Raw genomic sequence first — 23821 nt, 5'->3', positions numbered from 1 at the left:
CACAGAAGATAAAGAGATGGAAAAGAAGAGGGGCTAAGAGACCTGGGGGGGATGGGATGAGAAGGTCCAATGAATCCAATAGGAGTTCCAGGAGTGAGAAAAGAAAACAGCAGAGGCAAACAGGATAGCTGAGAATTTGTCATGGTTGAGAAAGACGAATCCTAGGATTCAAGACGCAGGAGTCCCAAGTAACGTGAATACAAATGGATTCACAGTTGAACACATAGTCGTTAAGACCGTAGAATACCAAGAAACAGAGCAGACATCTTTAAAGCCGCGAGGGGAATTTATTTGTAGAACCGGGAGGCTGGGAAAGAGACCTGTAGAGTGGGAGAGGAGAGATCTGGGGCTGGCGGTGCGCACAGTAGTGTGGGTGCAGGGAGAGCGCTGGGTGAGGGTCTGGGCTGGGCTGTTTGGGGCGAAGACCACTAGCAGGATTGTATTCAATCCTAGTTTTCCATTAGCGCACTCCATTGTCCCAAGGTTGCAGCGAGCTTAGGTATGCTGTCTCGAGTACACGCTCTTTCAAGTAAGTACAGGGTGAATCCTGGGAACTGTTTGGTGCATGAATGAATGAAAGCGAGGCGTTTTGAGGAAAGTGAGGCCAATCTGGTGCCTACACTTGGGCTACTGAACTGATGTATTTATAGAAGGCCTTACAGCGATATACTTACGAAAGGCTATTCATGGTGTCTATAGTTGTGTCTATAACTGTGATTGCATTTTCTAAGATTTGAGAGCAAGTGTAATAAACACAGAACAATCTCTCACGTTCTGTCTAGAGGTTTTCTAGGCTGATTATTAATATTAATGAAAGTTTCGATCGTAATAAAGCCCAGAGGAAAGTTTCAGCAGCTTCTGTGGTCTGTGTCGTCTTGTTTGTTGGAGATGTGTTGCAGCCACAACTGTACATGATAGAATGCAATCTTTGCCTCCCAATAGAATTTGCTAACACAGAAGACACCAGACAATTAGAATGATCTCATTCTCACCTTATCACATGTGCCAATGTTGCAAAACACTGAAAAAGAAAGGCATACTATTTTCCTCCTCTTATCCTCTAAGGTGGGCAGTGTAGGGTTTTTATCAGACCTTTCCACTCAACCCACCCGGTCTACACAGTGAGGCCACCCGGAGGAAGTGCTGTCCCCAAACAAAGTCCCGTTCTCTTTCTGTTGTGATTAGATCACGAGTACAGGGAAGAAGTGTGAGGGAGGAAAATGTAAAGAATTCTATTCTTATGGACTAATATTTTAATGTTAGAAGGCTATATGCAGCCCGCTGAGAGCCTGGATTAGAAAAATGGCCTACATGTAGAACAAACACTTTGATAAATGTTGTCCCAGTTAATTCTTACTTGTAAGTCTTCATTAACATTTGTTTTATATATTTGAGAGAGAGAGAGAGAGAGAGAGAGAGAGAGAGAGAGAGAGAGAGAGAATGAATCCCAAGCAGGCTCCACACTGTCGGTGCAGAGCCCGATGCAGGGCTCGAACTCATGAACCGTGAAATCATGACCTGAGCCGAAGTCAGACACGTAACTGACTGAGCCACCCAGGTGCCCCGCATTAATATTTTTACACACGGGGAAACTGAAGCCAAGGGTTATACGGAACAGACTGAATATACAAATGGGTAAATAAAAACTGAACTCTGATTCACAACCCACAGCAGTTAAGTGCAGAAAAGCAACCCATTTTATCCACAGTAACCAGCCCAGAAAGCCAGTCTTGCTGTTAAGTCAGACTTGTAGGAGGTCAGACCGCTATTTCTAGTTAACAATCCAGGAAGCCAAGCAATAATGCCTACATCAACCCCGGATCACTAAGATTTGATTTAATAGCTGACAGCCTCCAAAATTTCTGTCCCCACTTCCAACTTAGGGCCAACCCGAGAACGCCAAATATGCATCCCTAACCAATGATCTAGTTAATCCATCCAACAGCTTCCCTAGGTCATCAGGCTCCAATCACTTGAAGCCCTCCTTTCTTTTCCATAAAGCTTTGCACCCCCCTCTGCTGCCTTTCAGTCTCTCTCGGCCAAAAGGCAAGTGATGGTGGTCGACTCCCCTCCTATAGCAAGCTTGAACAGATTCTGCTGGTTTGGTCGGGCTTCACTTATTTCCAAAATAACTCCGCTATCGTGGCAGATCAGGGTCTGGAACCGAGATCTACCTGACTCCAAACCCAGCCTCTTTCCACCGTACCACTTGCTCTTTTGTGGAGGCTGAGCCTCAAATGCCTTCAATAGCCTGGCAGGCAGGACACCAATAAGGGGCAGGGCTCTGTGATTTGGCATAGTTTATTTTTACACTTAGTATGCATATAAAACCATGTAAACTCCACAAAGTAAACGGTTTATCCCCTAAAATAACCGAAAAGTCTGCCGTGAACTTCCAGCACCCTATTTTAATGTTTATACTTTCACAGAGAGTCATAGTCATACAAATAGGATTATAATACGTTTTTTAGGTCAAGGATTTTTTTGGTCCACATTTTGTTAAGCACACACTTTCCTCTTTGGCAAAAGAGGTCAACTCCCCCCCTGCCCCAGGGAACCCAAAGCAAACAGACAAAAAGCACTGAACATGAGGTACAGCTGAGGTCCGGACTAATCTGGAATTAGAGACACACACTCAAGGGAAACACGGTTTCTTACAAAATCAGTTCACTTCCCAACCATCTCAGTAGAAAAGCTCGACGCGGATTTTGCTTTTGTCACTTTTGTAAGAACACACTTTAAATAACTTTGTGCTTCAGAGTACAATGTGCTATTTCTAAAGAAAGTCATGAAAAGTGTGGGCATCTGACCTCAGCCGTATTTTCAATCTGAGGTACAAAAGCATCTGTCACAGCAATTCAGACTACAATCGCTGTGCTGCCTTCGTTCAGTTTGCGGGGAGAGCAGTTTTGGTTGCTGGTAAATCTCAGCACTTGGCTTTGCAGAGTTTCAAGAGGTGGATTTGCATGTGAAAGCTGCACAGTATCTGCTAGGCCTGAGGTGAGGAAGAGGCAAAGTGGGACCTGGCCTTTGTCCCACTTGGGCAGGGAGGCCCCCTGGGGGCCACAGAGACCTCCTGCTCCCAGCGCCCCCTACTGGCCTCCACAAGTCCCATCTGAAGTGGAGTCTAAGGAACAGGCAGCTGCTGAGGTGGCTGTGTTGTGTTCCGTTTTAATCTACAATCCTAATTGCTAACCACCACCCTGGTGCGCTTCTCATGCTTCAAGTAATTTCATTCCTTCCGGAAGAATGTTAGCAATGCTTTTAGTTCTAGTTACCAAAGGAGAGGAGATGAGCCACAATAACAAGATTAAGTTTAAACAGACCTGCTGCTAACACAGTATCGGATAAAATATACTTAAAAAGTGAACATACTATTATATACGATTTCGCAACAGCTGCATTCTCCCACTTAACCACTGTGCAGAACTAAAACTCTGATAAAGCGAACTTAAGTTACTTTAATTCATGTTAAATACAACTCTGTACAGATTGCACATTTTATACCAAAGCAGCTCAATATCACAGAGAAATGAAAATGCTATCTGGAAATTTTCATCTTTCTAGCCCAACAAAAACCAACAGACCCCTGCCCTAAGGGTCAGAACACCACCAGATGCACCACTTTGTAAACAGTAGGAGAGGTGGTCCCTCGGACTCCACCGCAGGATCCTATGAAATCACACACACACACACACACACACACACACGCACACACACGCACGCTCACACACGCTCACACACGCGCACTTGAACATCTCCCCTCTTCCAGGGCCGCACACAGCCCGCCGCTCGGTACCGCAGCAGGTTGCTTTCACAGTGTGCTCACAAAAGAGCGGTCATGGCCGTGGGGCTGAGGGGTCGGAGGCAGTCTCTGGGGGCCGCGTAGGAGGCGCTGGCGGCTGGCTTTGCCCGCGGCTCCTGGTAGTCGGGGTGGGTGCGGTCCGCGGCCTGGCCGCCGGCCGTGGGCCGATCGTAGCCCGGGCGTGCGGCTGCGGGCGCGGGGTGAGGCGGCCTCTGGTAGGGCGCGCCTCCGGAAGACAGTGAGTGCGTGTGCGCCGGCCGGGGCCCCGGCACCCTGTAGCCGGAGAAGGTGTGCGCGCGCGCCGCGTGCCGCTCTACGATGGGCGTGGCGTACTCGGGCTCGGGGTTGGTCAAGGGCAGGGCGTACTCGTGGCGGCCGGCCAGCAGGGGGCGGTCGTAGTGGCCGCAGACTTCGGCGCTAGGCGGGGTCTCCTCCTCGGTGTCCATCGGACGGAAGGTGGAGCCCTTCCTCGCCACCGTCCCGGTGCCAATCATGAGCGGAGGCTGGTAATCTGCAATCGAAAGCGCAAGAGACACATCGTGTGTGTGTCACACGGATGCGAGGGCAAGCCGGTTGTTTGCAGAGGGAGGTGCTCTGCGGAACCAACTCGGCTGAGCGCCTAACCGGTAGCAGGCAGGATGAGAAAGCCCGAGAATGGGAAAGGCGTATATGGCACACACACGGACTTGTGCAACCATACTGCTGCTTTAGGAAGCCTCGGTGGGTCACTAGAACCCGGAGAAGACAGAGATTACGCTTCCCCACACCTAGGGAATGAGAGGGGAAATACCTCCTGGAGCTCTTAAACTGGCCCTTGAAATGCCAAATTTTGGAGGGGGGGGGGTTGATTGCTGTGAGAAAAGGCAACAGTGATTAAATAACCTGGAAAGAGGGGCGCCTGGGTGGCTCAGTGGGTGTAGCTTCACTCTTGATTTCTGCTCTGGTCATGATCTCATCTTTGGAGAGATAGAGCCCACCAGTGGGGTTCTGCGTGGACAGCCCTGGGCCTGCTTGTAATTCTCTCTCCCTCTCTCTGTCCCTCCCCAGTCCACCCAATAAACTTAAAAAAGCCCCCCCCCAATAAACTTAAAAAAAAAAGTAAAGATTGAAAAATGAGAAACAAACAAAATCAAGCAGTCACACACTAGGGGTCTGGCAGCAGCCTTGGAAAGGTCACACTTTGGAGACAGGAATCAGAGAAAGTTATTACCAACGATGTCAGTCATGAGGCAAAAGGGGAACCAAGGCCCCTTCCCGGATGTTAAGCCCAGAAGCCTGGGATTCACAGTCCGGAAGCCACTTGGGAGAGGAAACATATGGAGCATTCTTGGGGAGGGTTAGGAACAACAGGTTCAATTTTGGACACACTGAGGAACTGGTGACACTGACAGGCAGAGGTGTCCAGCAGGTGAGAATTACTTCTCGGGGACAGGGAGGGAAGTCTGGGCTTAGTAGACAAAAGTGCAAGGAAGGGCTCTCTATTGGGAGCTCTGGAGCAGGGTGGGTGCAGCTACTGAGGAGAGAGACTGTGGCTGAGTGAGGGCAAGAGCGAGACCCTAGGGGGGCCTTACACAGTCAAGGTGTTGGAGAAGGACCACACAGTGGGGAAGGAGGGCATGCTGCACCAGAAGCTAAAGAAAAAAGAAAGGAAGAAAAGGAGAGACATGGGGGCCTTTTCTCCCCTGTTTTGTCTGCAAGGCAGCACTAGACTGTCAGCAGGAAAGGAATTAAGAGGATGGATTTTGGGTGGAGAGATGCTCTTTGTTCTGCAGCAGCTCAAGCAACCTTTCCACTGGTAGCTTTCTGACTTTGATATATTCATGAACTTCTGGGTCAGTAGGCCTGGGGCATGGCCTGAAAGCCCACACTTCTAGCAAGTTCCCTGATGCTTCTGGTCCTCAGAATGCACTCTGGGTCACGAGAAGCTAAGTAGGGCGACCCAGAGTGTGGTCTGAAGATGCCTATGTATCTGAGAACCGAGACAGGTCTGCAAAAAGACAATTACACAAATTGAGAGCAAGTGTTTAGCAACTCCCAGCAGCTTGAGAGAGTATACTTATGTCCGTTGAATCTAATAAAAGAATTAGAGCTTTGTATTTTGTATGTCTTTTTTAAAATGTCATTACTGGGGCGCCTGGGTGGCTCAGTCGGTTAAGCGTCCGACTTCAGCTCAGGTCACGATCTCGTGGTCCGTGAGTTCGAGCCCCGCATCAGGCTCTGGGCTGATGGCTCAGAGCCTGGAGCCTGCTTCCGATTCTGTGTCTCCCTCGCTCTGCCCCTCCCCCATTCATGCTCTGTTTCTGTCTCAAAAAATAAATAAACGTTAAAAAAAAAATTTTTTTTTAAATAAAAATAAAAAATAAAATGTCATTCATTACTTCTACTTTATACAACTGACCCTTAAACAAAGGGGTGGAACGGTGTGTGTCCACTTATAGGTGAGTTTTTTTCAATATAGTATATAGTACTGGAAACATATTTTTCTCTTTCCTGTGATTTTCTTTTTTCTTTATTTATGTTGAGAGAGAGTGAAAGAGAGCATGTGCACGTATGCATGCAGGCAGGGGAGGGGCAGAAAGAGAGAGGGAGATAGAGAATCCCAAGCAGGCTCCGTGCTGTCAGCACAGAGCCCAACTCATGGCTGGATCCCATGAATCGGGAGATCATGACCTGAGCTGAAATCAAGAGTCAGACACTCAACTGACTGAGCCACCCAAGTGGCCCTCTTCCTTAGGAATTTCTTAGTAACATTTTCTCTAACTTACTTTATTGTAAGAATGCAATATATAATGCAAATCACATGCAAAATGTGTGTCAACCCACTGTTTATGTTACTGGTAAGGGTGGAGGCAACAGTAGGTTGTTTTGGTCAGCAACAGGCTGTTAGTAGTTAAGCTTTGAGGGAGTCAAGTTATACATGGATTTTTGTGCAGGGGGTGGGCATCCTTAAACCCCTTGTTGTTCAAGGGTCAACTGCATTGTATTTTACAAAAGCAGTGGTTTCTGACAGATTAGAAATAATTTTTTCAAAGGCAAAAAATGGATCCCTCTCCACAGTTTGAGAAGCCTGACCCTCAGCGATGGCTTATCAGGAACACAGAGGTCATTCGAACACTGGACAGGTTCTTTCATCTCCTGTCTCCTCTTTTCTCAAGGGCAGGAACTGGGCTTAATTCATCTTTCCAGTCTCCCTTCCTTAGTGCCTTAACCAAAATCTTAGCAACAAATTATTTAAGGGCTTCCAGATTTTCATGGTCCCTCAGGGCCATTGCTATAGCTATGCTGTAGCTCTCTCAGTGTTCATTTGTAACACTTTGCAGAGGAAAGAGAGGACCGTACACATTGCTGATTCCTTGGGCCCCATCTCCACACCAGGTTTTAGTCATATTTCCCTCCTGGTCTCCTCACTCCCATGGGCAGCACTTGCTGCCTCACAACACCCTCACAGAGGCCTGACACGTACCTGCCATATCACTTGTGATGAGATCTAACTTTTGTGTCACCTCCTTTTCATTATCATAGCTGATGGTAAACTCAGCCGACTGGTGTCTGGCAAAGGGATACTTGATCTGCTTCCAACAGTCTGGAATAAAGATAACACAAAACCAACATGTATTATCTCAGAAGGGTAACGCACATAGTCTCTGAAGTGTTCCTCGATGGGCTGGACGTCAGGCCGCCTTTTGCCGGCTGACCGTGATGAGTGCGTGGCATGGCTCCCAGATTATGTGTAGGGAAACAGCATGCTGAGGTTGTTAGGACAACAGCAAACACTGTTCCATCCGTGTTTTCCACTTGTATCTGGGTTGCCACCAGGGCAGGTCCCAGATTATGCCTCTGTTACACCACCTGGGCATGGTTTTCCGTAATCTACACAGATATAGCATTCATGTCTCAGAGGAGTCAACACAGCTGGCTGCTGAGACCCTGTGCAGGTGGGGTCCCAAGCTGCCCCTGAGATTCTGAGGGGTCCTGCCCTGCTGCCCTCTCTGGACTACAGCTGACTCATTGCTTGGGGTACCCTGTGTCCTGAGGATTCTCTGAAACCTGAACGTGAACCCTGCCTGGTTCTTCCTTCACTCTCCCAGAGTGGAAAATACAGTGGAAGCCTGGAGATGCAGAGCAGTACCGGACAAAGTTCAGTTCACAGATGCGGCTTTTATAACTGCTCCCGGATGACAAGCAGTGTGGTGGCTTAAACTCCGGTGGCCAAAAAAAAAAAAAAAAAAAAAAAGAATGTTGTGATGGGATAATACTGAACAAAAGTAAAGGTCACTGGCCATGAGAACTCTCCATTAAAATAGATAGGCCACAATATTCCATTCCTTTTAGACTTGCTAACTTAAAGGCTGCATATCTTCATTTTTTGACGATGTAAGTGTGAGCCACATAATTTTAATCAGCAGACCCTGTCCCTTCTCAAAGACAGAATAAAACTGTGGAGTTTTCTGTCAACCAACCTGTTTTCTGGGCCTGAGCTGATCCATATGGATTTCCTTTCTTCTTCCTCCTACAGAAACAAAAAAATCCTACTTGAAAAGGTTTCTAAGTGAGGAGTACTGTTTATAAAATAATACTTGATACTTTCTACCTCTACACAACTTGTTTTTAACACATAAATTAGCATTTTATCTTGGCCGAAGTAATGCTGCTTTTCTATGCATGAGCATCTGAAAAGCAAACATTTTGGTTTTGTAATTAGTTGCAGGATTAGAGGAGAAATTTAAAAATGTCAAGTCACATACTTTCTAAGGGCGGCAAAGATTCCCATTCCAGCAACCAGCAGAGCCAGGAGCACCAGTGGAATAACAACAGTTGTGACATTTATTCCTGAGAAGGGGGAAAAGCCACACATTACAACAGAAAGGAAGTGCAACCGAATTGCTCAATCTAAAACTGAACACTGATTTGAAAGGTCTTCCACAGTTTAATACACGGGGAAAATGAATATGTGCTAGGCATTTACTGATGTCAGACAGCAAAAAGAGAGGATTTCCAAATCCTGGCTAAAGGGGCGCCTGGGTGGCTCAGTCGGTTAAGCATCTACTCTTTTTTTTTTTTTTTTTTTTTAATTTTTTTTTTTTTTCAGTTTTTATTTATTTTTGGGACAGAGAGAGACAGAGCATGAACGGGGGAGGGGCAGAGAGAGAGGGAGACACAGAATCGGAAACAGGCTCCAGGCTCTGAGCCATCAGCCCAGAGCCTGACGCGGGGCTCGAACTCACGGACCGCGAGATCGTGACCTGGCTGAAGTCGGACGCTTAACCGACTGCGCCACCCAGGCGCCCCATGGAATCTACTCTTGATTTCGGCTCAGGTTGTGATCTCACAGTTCATGAGATCGAGCCCTGCCTGCATCGGGCTCTGTGCTGACAAGCGCAGAGCCTGTTTGGGAATTTTTCTCTCTCCCTCTCCCGCTCTCAAAATAGGTAACATTTTAAAAATAAGTAAATAAATAAATAAATAAATAAAATAAAATCATGGCTAAAGTTAAAGAAAATAAAATTTTTTTTTCTCCAAAAGGCGATTTTTGATGGTCCTCAGGGATTAACACTTAGTCTAAGCTTGTTGTTTGGACGATATTAGACTCCCAAATCAGAATTGAGGGGGAAGGTTTACAGGAGCTACTCAGAGAGGTGAAGGACTTAAGCACAGGGTGGAGCTCAAGTACCCAGTCTCCCCCAGATGGTGGGCACGTTTGCACTTGCACAGTAACAGCAGCTGGGGAGGGGGAAGGGAAGAGAAGCCCCATGCTTCCCGTTACCAGGGCTTTGGAGCTGTGGACTGAGAGGAAATGCAGCCTGATGACCTCAAACAGCATTTCCACTTTGCCGCACGGAACACCGTGTCTTCCTACTTTAAAAAAGGAAATCACTTGAACGGCCGCTAAAGCAGGCCCCAAGTTTGTAGAAACTAGGCAAACTAAAGGAGAAAGATTTGTTCTTCACCCTTCTTTATCTTTGATCCCTGGGAAGAAAACAACGGGATGATCGGGAGTGGAAATGTGCAGTTTGTGAAAGGGGGAGATAAGGACCTTCGAAAGGAACAAAAGTTATGTGACTAACACTGGTGTTATTTACAAGAGTGGAAATTTGGGAAAACTCTAACAATTTAAACATCCAACAATAGGGGAATGGTTAACTAAATGATGGTATAGCCATATGAGAAAATACTATAAAGATATTAACAATTGTGTTTTGCAACGATTTAATAACCTTGGAAGATGATCATAATACAATGTTAAGTGAAAAATACTTGCTACAGAACAAATTACAGGTTTTCCTCAAGGTGATTTACATAAATATAGTTGACTGGATATAGTGGGATATGGTGATTATCTACAAATGCTGATTTATGGCGTTTTCTTATTTACCTCTAATCTTACTGAATTTTGTAAAATTAATATTTTATATTCTGAAAAAGTAAATGTACTTTTAATGTTTATTGCTTGAACTGACGATACATTTACATGTTCAAACTTCGAAACGTATAAAAAAGCCTCCCTCCTACCTCTGTTCCTTCTCTAGGAGAAGCCAAATTATATTTCTTGACATTCTTCTGGAGATGCCGGAATGATTACACATATATATTCATTCTTTATTCCTCATTTTTTACACACATGGTAGGCTATACAGACTGTCCTATACCTTGCTTATTTTTTTAAGTTTGTCAGTACATCTCCGAAAGGCTCCTATATTACAAACACATTTCTTTTTCATGGCTGCAGGGTATTCTTTTTTTTTTTTTAATTTTTTTTTTAACGTTTATTTATTTTTGAGACAGAGAGAGAGCATGAACGGGGGAGGGGCAGAGAGAGAGGGAGACACAGAATCGGAAGCAGGCTCCAGGCTCTGAACCATCAGCCCAGAGCCCGATGCGGGGCTCGAACTCACGGACCGTGAGATCGTGACCTGAGCTGAAGTCGGAGGCTTAACCGACTGAGCCACCCAGGCGCCCCAAGGTATTCTAATTCATGCATGTGCTATTATTTTTCCATAAAACATTCACCCAGTGTTTGAAGGGCAAATGCTACTTTTTCTACTTACAATATTGCAATTAATAGTTGCAGATATTCATCCTTTAACACATATCCAGCTACCTCTGAACCATCTGACTTCAGACATTGATATGACAGAGAAAAGTTTTCGTTGAAGTCACTGTAATATCACATGGAGTCCGGTCATACTCCTTAGGAAAGCACGAAACAGCAAACTGCTCTACCTGTGGGGATTTCTTCTGAGGGGATGGAGCTTGTGATGATCTCATCTTCTCTTTTAGTTGAACTAACAGTATTTGGACTTGTTTTGCGCCACACCAATGAATCATTATCTGAGGTAGAGGAGATATTGGAAAAACCACATTAGTAACAACAATTTGTGAAAGGGCACGATCAGAATCAAATAACTCGCTGACTTGCCCTGAGTCCTACCTTGTGTAATCTGGCAACCAAAGAGCTCCACGTTCAAGGCGATCCTCTGGTGCCATGTCTGGGGGACAACCCGCACGTATCTGGCCACGATGGGAGGGATAAAATTATTCCTCACTGGATCCCGAAAATTAGAGTTGCCCTGAAACACCTGTGGAAACAAAGAACTTTTACCTGAAGATGCTATCAGTTAGTTCCTAGGTGTTTCTCCACCCACTCATACCTGGATATATGACACCAAAGCCAGGATTCTATGTCTGTTGTAGTTTTGTAGACATACTTGAGAGTGAATTTACAAGGTTTTGCCAACCAAGGCTGAGTTACCTAAGGTGGTGCTGCAAATCTGCTTTCTGGAAACGCAGTGATAAGAATAACTAGAGACCTGCTCTCCTACTCAGTTCTTTCCTCCAAAGTTTCTCTCACCTTCTCTTTATTATTTGCAATTCCTTTATAGGTCCTCCACTTGGAGTTGCTGTTTTTGAACTTCATCACAAAACTCTTAACATAAAAGTTGAAATTCGACTGTGTGGATCCTGTGGTCATAATTCCTGGTAAGAAAATATTATTGACAGGTTAGTTTTTAAAATATATATAGCATGTATTATAATCTTAGGTTTCCTTTCCTTTTCTCACTTGAAATCTCAAATCATTTTACAAGCCAAATTTCCTTATTTGCATTTAGAAACCTGATCACACATGAGTGTTTCCACACTGACAATATACCACACAAAGGTTTCCTCATTGCAGTGTGGGTTTGTTTTTTTTTTTTATTTATTTCTGAGTGAGAGAGAGTATGAGTGGGGGAAGAGCAGAGAGAGAGAGGGAGAATCTCAAGCAGACTACGTGCTATTATCAGTGCAGAGCCCTATGTGGGGCTCGATCCCATGACCCTGGGATCATGACCTGAGCCAAAATCAAGAGTCAGACGCTTAACCGACTGAGCTACCCAGGCACCCCGCTGTGTGGGCTTTCTACTCCGTATATCCATACTTACAATCTGCATACAGGTTCTGCCCATAGAGACAATGAGAAGGTTTGGTAGTTACTTTTAGAAAAGACAGAGTACTTTGAGGAAGAGAGAGCGGCACCTATGTAACTCAAAAACATAATCTGAACAGCAAGTCATTTTGCATTTGTAAAACTGCACTGTGTCATCACCTGTTATTTTCTTTTTCTCTCCCAAATCGGTCTCCAGCCATTCTCGCTGTTTGCGGTTCTTGCTGCTGTCCCCCGAAGCCCATGATAGGTCTTGGTCCTGAAGCTGGGCTTGGCCAGGGGACCAATGGAGCTGTTCTCCCATCTCACTGACCCACTGCCAAGTAGTTCTGATTTGCGTATCAGGCTCCAAACTCAATGATCTGCTGCAACCTTAAAAAAAAAAAAAAAAGCCAGAAAAAGTCCTTTAGATATAAACATGAAATGAAAGCAAAAAAAAAAAAAAAAGTAGTACTTCACCTCGCCTAGAATTATTCAGTTGATTTATTACCATTCTGATATCAAATTGACTGTTTAATTACTAGTATTTTAATGACTCAGACTCTCATTTGATTCATTTGTACTGCAGTATCTTGAAATGATTGCTGTTTCTTTTTTTAATGGACTTCACTGAAGTCACTTCCCCTACAAATGACATCCTTGTTCCCACCACAGCTTTTCCTTTCTAAACTTCTAAATTCACCCTCATTTCAGCAAAGTGATATGTGTTGTAAAGGCAACATGGACATTAGCAAATAAAGGCCACACTCCTCTCCCTGGACAAAGAAGACAGATGCAGACTGTTCTCCTTGAAATACTTTCCTTTATGCTGAGAGAATATTTACGTAGACTATATTTCATGACAGAGGGACTAAAAAGCCTTTATTTTACATACTTCTGTTTAATCACTTTATTCAAAAAAACCCACAAATTAAACTGTAATATTCAAAAGGTTTTTCTGTTAAAATCTAACATGAAGGAATTAAAATAAGTGTCATTTCAAATTTTCATTCTTTTCTGGCAAAAGTTTGAGATAGCTTAGATTATAAAGAAAAATATTTTCTGCTTAATGATAATTGAACTATTTTGTATTTTTAATATTGGGTATTTTTAAGTCACAGCATACTTGGTGCTGCCTGACCTGTGGAAAAACAAAAAGAAAATCCTTTAAACTACATCATTGGAGGGGTATGGAAGAATAAACTAGCACTGAAGATTTTAAAATATCAAATTCTTTTTTTTTATTATTTATTTTTAGTTTTTGAGAGAGCGCATAAGTGAGCAAGGGGCAGAGAGAGAGAGAGAGAGAGAAAGAGAGAGAGAGAGAATCCCATAAGGGGCAGAGAGAGAGGGAGAGAGAGTGGGGAGCCCGAAGCAGGGCTCGAGCTCACCTGATGTGGGGCTCGAACTTACAAACTGAGAGATCATGACCTGAGACAGAGTTGGATGCCTAACTGACTAAGCCACCCAGGTGCCCCACAAATTCTCTTTTTTAATGTGTATTTATTTTTTTTGAAACAGAAAGAAAAAGAGAGAGACAGATTGAGAGCAGGGGAGGGGCAGAGACAGAGGGAGAGAGAAAGAATCCCAAGCAGGCTCCACACTGAGCGTGGAGCCTGATGCAGGGCTTGATCTCATGACCATGAGATCACGACCTGAGCGGAAATCAAGTCAGACACTTAGCCACCGACTGAGCCACCCCGGTGCCCCTAAAATATCAAATTCTTAAGGAAAATGTGATCCTTACCATCGGAGGTAAAGAGAAATCGCTTGTCTGACAGGGAACCACTGAAATAATAAACACAAACATGAGGAGGTGAGTTGCTTACCTGGATCTTAATGACTGACACAGCACCAAGCACAGGGTTCAGAGCCTCCCCTCGCCTCATGTGATCCTCACAACACCCCAGCAAGGCTGTTATTATCTTTGTCACTGGTGTTTTCTAGATCAAGAACTCAGGCCCACTGAAGGTGAGCAACTTTCCTAAAGTCACCCAGGTGACAAGTGGCCAGGACTCTGAGTCACTGCTGTTGGATCAAAATCTTGTGTGGATTCCATCATGCCACATTGTGTTGGGAAGGAAAGTGCACATACACCGTCTTAGGAGCAGCCTGAAATCCCAACTAACTGATACCCAGCCACGGAAGCAGAAGGAATGACTGCCCTGAATATTCCCTTTGCCTCAGTAGTCACCTTAAAGCATCCCAATCGTTGTCGATCATCAAGGACCACTGAGAGACATGAAGAAGACTGGCCACTTTTAGAAAAATGACCACGGCTTCTGCCCCAGCACTGCTGCTCTGGAGACAGCCTCAGCTCATTCTCTCTCCAGTCACACTCCTACCTACTGTAGCAACTAAGGCCAAGCCGTGAACCAGCTCCTGCGTCCGGATGACAAGGTACAGCTGGAGAAAACTCATAGCATCTCACTGAGCTGGCCCTGGCCTGGGCGTCACCGCTGATCTGGCATTCATCCCTGGGCCTGTGGACTCTAGCACTTTCACAGCTTGTATTATTCACACAGGCAAACTTATCACATCAACCTCGCTCCGCACTTCTCTCCTTCAGTGGAGAAGGGATTCCGAAGGCCTGCGACCATATTTACCCTCTATAAATCCCTTACCAACCTGGCAGTGTAAAAATACATAGAATAAATAGAAAATCTAGAGTTCTCAAGATTAATCTTATGTGCATAGTATTATATTAGATACTAGAGATAAACATACAGAGATGTCATTTTTGTGTTCAATTATTTTACAATCTGAGAGTACTGCTTATAATTTTAAATGTTTAAGTCTGTATTATATGTGGCAACAATGGACAGAGAGACTACTGAACTGTGAAATCCACAGAAAACCCAGACTGGACACGAGTATAAGAATCTTTCCATCAAAGCTTGGTTGCTGTTGTTGATTAGAAGTAGCAGGTAGTCAAATTCCCTGGAATGGACTTTTTCTTTCACGTTCTTTGTCCACTCTCAAGCAGACTTCACAGCCCTGCTATTCCACATAAAGGTTCTGCGATATCCTGAATATAATGGAGGCACCGATCATTTCTGACATGAAAATGCAGACCCACTGGGGTCGCAGGACTTGCCTGAATTCAGTGGGTGGCCAAGCCTGGGTGAAAATCCAGCTCTTCTAACTTTGAAAAAAAAAAAAAGATGCACGTTGTTGCAATTCACAATTTAAAGTTTTATTAATGTATTTAGAGCCCCTATTTGATTTTTTCCTTTTTTTTTTTTTTTTATAATGTTCCTGCACTAAGTATTACACTTGAAATTTTACCCAAAGAAGTGCACAAAATGCTGCGGCAACCCAGAGGACCTAAACTCACTCCCACTGTCATGAGACACTAAAATATTTATTTCGCCGTTGCCGAAAAAGAGAAGTTATGGAAAGAAGGATAACTGGAGTTAACCCCAGGAAGATGCCGCCAGGGGAGGCGCTGCTCCTAACGGCCCTCTGCCTGGCTTTTCTCCATTACCAGCTGGAATATGCTTTTCCATTTCACTCTAGTAAACTAACTAAACACAATCACTTAGAGAATTCTATTGGTAAATGAGCCTCCTCTTTTAAAAATGAAAACACCCCAGGAGGCTGGAGTTCTGAGGCAGTCACACATCAGGGTGCACGAATTCCATCAGATTACAAGTACTGCCAGCCTTCCCAGAGAAGTAGAGAAGCAATTGAGAACAGTCTGATGCAAACTGAAAGAAAAGCCTTCCCGGCTGATGGTCTGAGCCTTCGCCCTCTGTATGAGGTCAGCTTTTCTTCCTGATTCCATTCTGGTCTCCTCAAATCAAGGAAGTGACCTGACCCGGATGAATCCCAGAAGAACCTTAGATATTTACTTTAGGGACTCCTTCCTCAGCTGTACTGCTTCCTTCTGTGTTTTTTCCTGAACACCAAACAATCATGTGTGGGAACAGAAGTTCAATGACCACACGTACAGTGGTTCCCCAACAGCAAAACAGCGGCGATGAAAACAACTGCTCCCTGAAGATTTGGGAATCGAAATGAGTGGAGGAGATGTATTCGCATGTGGTGGACTCTTCTCTGCTCAGTACCAAAAGTCAAAGCAAAATCAGAGCTAGAAAGAAGGGACCTTGATATAATTCTGGACTTTCTATCTATTCGCACCAAAACAAAAATCGGACAATGTGTTCCAATAACTACCTGGAATGCGGAACGAAACTCTTCCTAAGCCATCAATGGTTTCGATTTCCGTACTCTTATCTTTGCATCAACGTTTAATTTCAGATGACCATAAAGCGACTTCATCTGTATTCAGCCCAGAAGTAACTCAGAACATGTCTCCTTTTGTGCAACAGTTTAAATAATTTTTTTTCAACAGTAAAATAAAACCCTGGTAGTACAAGTTAAACTTTTTGCAGTCCTATTCTTCTACAAAGGAAGCACTGCAATGTATACAAACATAGGCAAGAGAATCCAAAAAGCAGATTTAACACCAGAGGTTAATTCTTCACTCGATTTGGAGATGTAGCACCCAACAAATCTGGGCCACAGCCTGATACCTTCCTGAAGTAGCATCAAACCATAAAAAATGTCAACAGAAACGGATCCTCAAGGGTCAAGGTCATGCTGGTTTTTGATCACTGTGCTTACTGTGTGCCTTGGAGAGATTGGTGCTCTGGTACTGCCAGCTTGGTGTACCCAATTGCAGTACCTGTCAGATTGCTCCTTGAGAACACGAGATTGACCCACCTGAACCTGAGGAGGAATAACCTGAGAGATGAGGGAGTGAAGTTTCTGTGTAAGGCCCTGGGTTGTCCAGACTGCAGCCTCCAGAACCTGGATTTGCCAGATTGTTCTTTCACAGTAGAGGGCTGTCAGGAGCTTGCTAATGCCCTCAAGCACAATCATAACGTGAAATATTGGATATCGGGGGCAATGATGTTCAGGAGGATGGAGTGAAACACCTGTGTGAGGTCCTAAAGCATCCAAATATACACACACGTATATATATTTATTTAAGGATTTTAGTTTCTAAAGGCACTCTGTTACTAAGCTTTTAGATCTTAAACTGTGGCACAAATTTGGGTGTAATTTGCCTTTGGATGTTCAAACAATATAAAAAGAACACTTCGGGGCCTGTCAAAGTTACAAGTCCTATCCAGAGGGAAAGTAGAGGGAAGTCTTATCCATAGCAAGCAGAGAGCACAAACACCGCGGTGAGCCTGCACATCAGGGTGTGAGGATGACTGCCTTTTACAGATTGCATACAGGGTCACTTGCATTGCCTGTGAAAGACTTGGACCGAATACCCTTTCTGGTTACCCCCACCTGCATCCCCGACTCGGAATTACCAGTGGGGGCTCTGCCTTTTCTCCTCAGCCACCCACCAGCCAGGGCCCTGGACATGAGCATGGTGAGCTGACCACCACAACTCCTCTGGTGTCCCTCCCTGGGCCTTGGCTCTGCTCCCAGGTCCCCAGATGCTTTGTTCCTGCCTTCCACCAAACCCAAGGTTTGCTTCCTTCATGAAGGTGACCTAACCAACTTCAGTCACTGCTTCTAAATCCCCTCCCTTGTGAGCTTAGGCCAACGCTTCAATCCAGAAGTGAGTTTTAGTCTAAGTTTACTTGTGAGTTCATCGATTGGTTCTTTGGAACTTAAGATACTTTTTCCTATAAAAATAATACTATAACTTGTGGTCAGAATCCCTATGTGAAGCACAAGATTGCTAAACTAAGCTAGAATACATGTAAATAAAAAGTAGGAGGGGAAGGGAAAAAATTATTGCATAACTTTTTCAACATGACATCAGAGGTACTATGTTTATGCTAACTAGGGAAACTACCCCCTTATGTTTTTTTTTTTAATTTTTTTTTTCAACGTTTATTTATTTTTGGGATAGAGAGAGACAGAGCATGAACGGGGGAGGGGCAGAGAGAGAGGGAGACACAGAATCGGAAACAGGCTCCAGGCTCTGAGCCATCAGCCCAGAGCCTGACGCAGGGCTCGAACTCACGGACCGTGAGATCGTGACCTGGCTGAAGTCGGACGCTCAACCAACTGCGCCACCCAGGCGCCCCACCCCCTTATGTTTTTAACCAGATGAAATGGTCTACATCCACTGGGAGAACAGAACAGGGAAGTATGATGATCATGTTCTTTCTTCACACAAGCAGGAACCACACCAAAATGGCGGGACAGGGCCGGGGGGGATCCGCATACACACTAGGGAGGGGTAGACAATACAGGCCCTAACCTACTTTTCCCTACTTTTGGATCCTGAAATGTCTGCTGTCTCTGTCCTGTGCCATATCCTTGAGCCCAAGACTATGTGACAACCTGTCCCAAAAACACAGGGTCATGGTAGCAGGAAGACATTTCTGAGGAAGACAGGGAGGGAGGAAGCAAGAGATAAACACGTGGCTTGAGGATCACTTTCTCTCATAAGGCATCCACCCGAGGAAAGCCTCCCTCTGGCCCACTCCAAGCTGCCTGTTTCAATGCGTGGACACCTGGACCACAAGGGGGGCTTATATTTAGCTCTTGTTTTCCACTCCAGAAGCTGAAGAAACCCAAACGCATTAAAAGCCCAGGTTGAATGTTTAAACAATTGAACAACTGACATACTTTTTTCTCATAAAGCTAAAAGCAGAGGATAACAGCAAACAGAGAGGTTAATGCTAATTAACAATCTTCCTTCACTTCCCAACTATTACTCATCACTAAGAGCTTCTCTCCAAGATCTTTCAGGGGAGCTTGGTGGTTCTATGGGGGCTTATTTCAGCTCTCTGTCTCCTTCAGTACCTTTGGTAACATTGGAGATAACAGGTAATTTACAACTGGAAAAACTGAAAAGGAACAGGCTTTGTTCTCTCCTACTAAAGCACCTGAGAGTAGAAACACTCCTCTGCCCTAGAACTTCAGATGTGTGCCATTTTAATTTTAATTTACTTGTCAGCATAACCAGTGAGCTCTTATATTGCTGCATTTATCTTCTACAAACACACCATAAATGCTGCTTTAAGCATTCACACACATTCTTCCCAGCTGACAAACCCTTGGTATCATACACCCACTGTCCTTTCAAAACTGTGAGCTGATAAATTATGCTTTTGGGGTTACCTTCCACTCAAAACAGAAAACAAAGTACTTACTCTTTTGAAAGCACACCATTGGCAAGGATTCCTTCATATCGACTTATCCCTTTGAGCTGAAGCACGCTGATCTGACCTCCCAACTCATCTGCAATTATTCCAGCATGGATGGCGGCTTTGCACAATACAGAGGTCTGAAATACAGCAACATCATCACTCACAGCTACTCAAGAACACATTAAAAACATGGTGGGAGTTTTCCAATTTGTTATAACACGTGGTCAGGATCCCTAGTTGACCCATGATATTGCTACACTGTACCTTATTAAACAAAAAGAGGGGAAAATTATTGCATTACTATGACACGTGTGACATGTGTAGCAGTTGACTGGGCCATGTTCTCTGCAGCAGATCTCAAAATGACATCAGAGTCACCAATTTTATGCTAACTTGGGAACCCATCCACTAGAGAGGAAGTAGGTAATTTAGTAGTGGTGACCCCCCAGTGAATAACAAACGCCTCCCCATGGTCATGCCCTTGTGTAGGCACCTCCTACTGACTGCACTGGGCCAGGTAGCTTGTTTGTTCTGCTGCAGAGAACACAGCACAACCAACTGCCACACATGTCACCGTGGCCACCTTCGACACTCTGCCCCCAGATGATCCCCCCACATGATTACAGGGGCTATTCTAGGCAAAGGGAGATTAAGAACTGACTAGCCCAAATGCTGACCCTCAAACTCATCAGCAAATAAAACGGTTGTTATTTTAAGCCACTCAATTTGGGGGTGGCTTTTCAAACAGAAATAGAAATAACTAATTAGTTTTTTACATCTGCTTTAGCAGATACACATACTAAGGATCCTTTGAGAAGGTGAATCTTCCATACCATAGCTTCATTTTACAATTGATTTAGAGACTGAACAAGGCATTAAAAACAGAACAGAATATGAAATGGAACAAAAGACTTCATAAAGGTCTTAGGGCAATGACGATGAGCAACCCAGGGCCCACAGCCTCCACCTCATTTCCTGAGTCTCCTCTGGGAGGGTCAGACAGCTGGCACCTGCCCAGGCCTCCAAGTCTGCTGCCTGGAGTGACAGACTGAGCAGGACCACCTGACTGGCTGATTAGCAGGTGGCCTTGGGATTGGCACTGGCACATTAGATGTGGGGCTGGAGGAAGGACTGAAACTTTTCCATGGGGTGCCCAGGCCCTTAGGTCCCCATGGGCACAGACCTGCCTGGGAGGGTGGTTAGGCAGTGAGCCCAGGACTGAGGGGCTGAGAAACATCATTTTCCAAATCATCTTTAGCAATGCCCCACTTCTCCATGATGGCTAATGCCAACATGGGAAGAGCAGCTCATGAAATTATGTCTTGATAACCGGACTTGGGAATTTCTCTTTGTGTTGACAACATTGTTACTTTATTGTCAGTGGAAAAAATTTCTTGGATTTTGGTTACAATATCTGGGGGACCAAGGAGACCAACAATATTTTATAATAATTGTGGTTGCAATAAAATTGAGAACTTCTGTGATCTTTAATTTAGAGAGTGCATATTTCCCAAACTAGGTTAGATTTGGGACAATGAGTCAGTCTTGCAATAATGGCTCTCAGAAACAAAAGAGAAGGACAGTTCCTGACAGAGAAGAAATAAGAGAATGTTGAAAGACAGATGTGGTTATTACCCTCCTTGATTTTGGAGAAAAACAGAAATACTAGAAGATGAGAAAAAGACAGTGTGTTATTTTATTTTGTTTTTATTAAGTTTATTTGAGAGAAAGAGAGAGAAAGGGGGGGGAGGGGGGGGAGAGAGTGCAGGAGGGGCAGAGATGGAGAGAGAATCCTAAGCAGGCTCCACACTGTCAGCACAGAGCCTGATGCGGGGCTCAAATTCAGGAACTGTGAGATCATGACCTGAGTCAAAATCAAGAGTCAGACGCTCAACTGACTGAGCCACCCAGGAGCCCCTATTTTATTTATTAATTTTTAGAGAGAGGGAGTGAGTGCGAGCTGGGGACAGGCAGAAGGACAGAGAGAATCTGAAGCAGGCTCCACTCTTAGCACAGAGCCCAATGAAGGGCTTGATCCTACCACCCTGGGATCATGACCTGAGCCCAAATCAAGAGTCAGATGTTCAACGAGCTGAGTCAACAAGGTGCCGCCAAAATAGTGATCTTTAAATTAAATAGGCAGCTTGTGTTTTTATTTTTTCTGAATGTTCCTTCTTTAAAAAGGTTTGTTATCATTGTTGTAGATTCTTGGAGTACAAAATGGAGCAAGCCAGTTATAACAGAAAAGCCTTGAATTTAAATTTGGCAATTTAGCTCATCGTCTTGGCTTTGTGTCTAACTCTACTAGGTGTGCATAAGTCATGTCACTGCTGTGGATCCAGCTCCCCAATTCCTGTGTACAATGAAAAACCTGGACTGCATGATGTCTAGTATCTTTTCTAATGGTCTATTACCTTGTGATTCTAATAGGCACCCTATGTACCTACTATGACGTCCCTGCCGGCCTGCCTAGGTCTCTCAGCCCCAAGATGAAAAACAATTGGTTCAGTGGTCTACTGGGTAGATAATCCCACTGTCCCTGAGATCATTTGGAGTTTGTTCCTTGGAATTTGTTCTGTGGATGGGGTAGTCTTTATCCCCAGAGCCCTGCCTAGTGGAGAGCTCTCACTGGACTTGGCATGTCCCAAGGACTCCTTGGTTACAAGAGAACAGGTTCACAGGTCAATTAGCAATAGAACCTACCAGCATCATTGGCCAACATACATTCCCATTTTCCACAGTAATCAGCGTTGAGGGACCCCAGCAGTATATACCCATTTTATGGAATTTATTCAACTACAGCTCACATTTTTCCATGATATTCAATGCAGGCCACAGGATACAACTCCAGGAGAATAACCACCAAATCTGGCTGTTACATTTTTATAAAATTATCACAGGATCATTTTCTTTAAGAAAAACAAAATTCCTCGCTCACTCAATCAACTTAAATAAATGTTTACTTAAATTGGGGCTTTTGGGTGTTGATTTTAAATTTTTACTTTCACTGAACTTGATTTTTATAAATTTCCTTTGGAAGAGGAAATTTATACTTTGATTTTCTAGCAATTTTCAAGGTCTAAGCCTCACTGAAATGTAAATATAGGAAAGTCACATCACTAGCCTATGTTAAATGGTGAACTGGCTTCAACTCAAACAGAATAATTTAAACCTAATTTTTCATTTACATTTTCTCAGACATCTGAGAACACCTACATGGCTCACAAAATTGCAGGTGATGGTATTAAACATTTCTAAAGTTCATTAAACCGTAAAACATGGCTAAACAGATCAGCATGAAGACTACATCAACCTTTTTTAAAAATGTTTATTTATTTTGAGAGAGAGAGAGAGAGAGAGAGAGCGAGCTTGTGAGTGTACAGTCTCAAGACAATGTCAAGACTACATCAACTTTCAAAGTGATTATCAAATCATGCCAGAATTGGAGTATTTTCTTATGTCTTCCTTTAGGAAAAGTCATCTTGTACTGGAAAGTATTGACAAAGTATTAAAATAAAATTTAATATAAAAGTAAACACTTCAGGGGTGCTTGGTGGCTCAGTCAGTTATGCGTCCAACTCTTGATTTTGACTCAGGACATGATCTCATGGTTTATGAGTTTGAGCCCTGCCTTGGGGCTTGGGATTCTCTTTCTCTCTCTCTGTCTCTCCCTTCCTCTCTCTCTCCCTTTCTTCCTCCCTCCCTCTCTCCCTCTCTCTCTCCCCCCACTCTTTCTCTCTCTTTGTCCCTCCCCTGCTCATGCTCTTTCTCTCTCTCAAAATAAAGAAACCTTTAAAAAAAAGTAAACGCTTCATATTGAATTTAATAAAACATGAATAAAGCTCATGTTTTAAAATGATAGTAAAATGTTAAATATATATGTTCCACGGTCTATCCTATGAATTGTTCCTACGCTGGTACAGTCTTCGTAATTACCATATTGGCAACATCTTCTTATTTTTTTTTTTAATGTTTATTTATTTTTGAGAGAGACAGAACACGAGCAGGGGAGGCGCAGAGAGAGAGAGGGGAAGACACAGAATTCGAAGCAGGCTCCAGACTGTCAGCTGTCAGCACAGAGCCGAATGTGGGGCTTGAACACATGAAACACGAGATCATGACCTGAGTCAAAGTAAGACGCTTAACCAACTGAGCCACCCATGCACCCCGGCAACATTTTCTTTGCAAAAGTTATTTGAATTCATTTTAGAAATGTTGGAAAATATGAAAAAAATCACTCACACTGCTTGCTATCACCTGGAAACAATCACACGTTTTTATAATGTATTTCCCTGTGTAATGGCTTTTTGTGGGTGTGTACAAAGGCCTGGTTTCTCCCCTTCTCCTCCTAAACCAGGGGTGCACTACATATACTGTCTTCCATTATTCTACAGTCTTTCTTGAATATTCTGGGGGTATGGAGAATTTACTGAAACAAGTTATTAAGTGATGTCTTAAAAGCAGATGGTACAGTCAGCAGACTTG

General features: G+C 44.1%; 1 protein-coding gene across 1 annotated transcript in view; it reads right to left on the bottom strand.

The window, feature by feature from the left end:
* Positions 1-2285: 2285 nt before the first annotated feature.
* DCBLD1 (discoidin, CUB and LCCL domain containing 1) overlaps positions 2286-23821 on the bottom strand; it is a 66191-nt gene continuing 44655 nt past the window's right edge. The window contains exons 6-15 of the mRNA XM_086707675.1: positions 19340-19473; positions 13954-13994; positions 12390-12599; positions 11655-11779; positions 11235-11382; positions 11027-11134; positions 8551-8635; positions 8266-8315; positions 7269-7388; positions 2286-4316 (exon numbers count right to left, since the gene is read on the bottom strand). Coding sequence (XP_086563801.1) covers positions 3826-4316; positions 7269-7388; positions 8266-8315; positions 8551-8635; positions 11027-11134; positions 11235-11382; positions 11655-11779; positions 12390-12599; positions 13954-13994; positions 19340-19473 — 1512 coding nt within the window. The 3' untranslated portion in view covers positions 2286-3825. The remainder of the gene's footprint in view (positions 4317-7268; positions 7389-8265; positions 8316-8550; positions 8636-11026; positions 11135-11234; positions 11383-11654; positions 11780-12389; positions 12600-13953; positions 13995-19339; positions 19474-23821) is intronic.

Source organism: Puma concolor, chromosome B2, assembly GCF_028749965.1.
Source record: "Puma concolor isolate L17-30 chromosome B2, mPumCon1.1.hap2, whole genome shotgun sequence".
In the NCBI taxonomy this organism is placed as follows: domain Eukaryota; kingdom Metazoa; phylum Chordata; class Mammalia; order Carnivora; family Felidae; genus Puma; species Puma concolor.
Note: the sequence above shows the minus strand (reverse complement) of the source record. Positions and strands in the feature narration are given on the sequence as shown.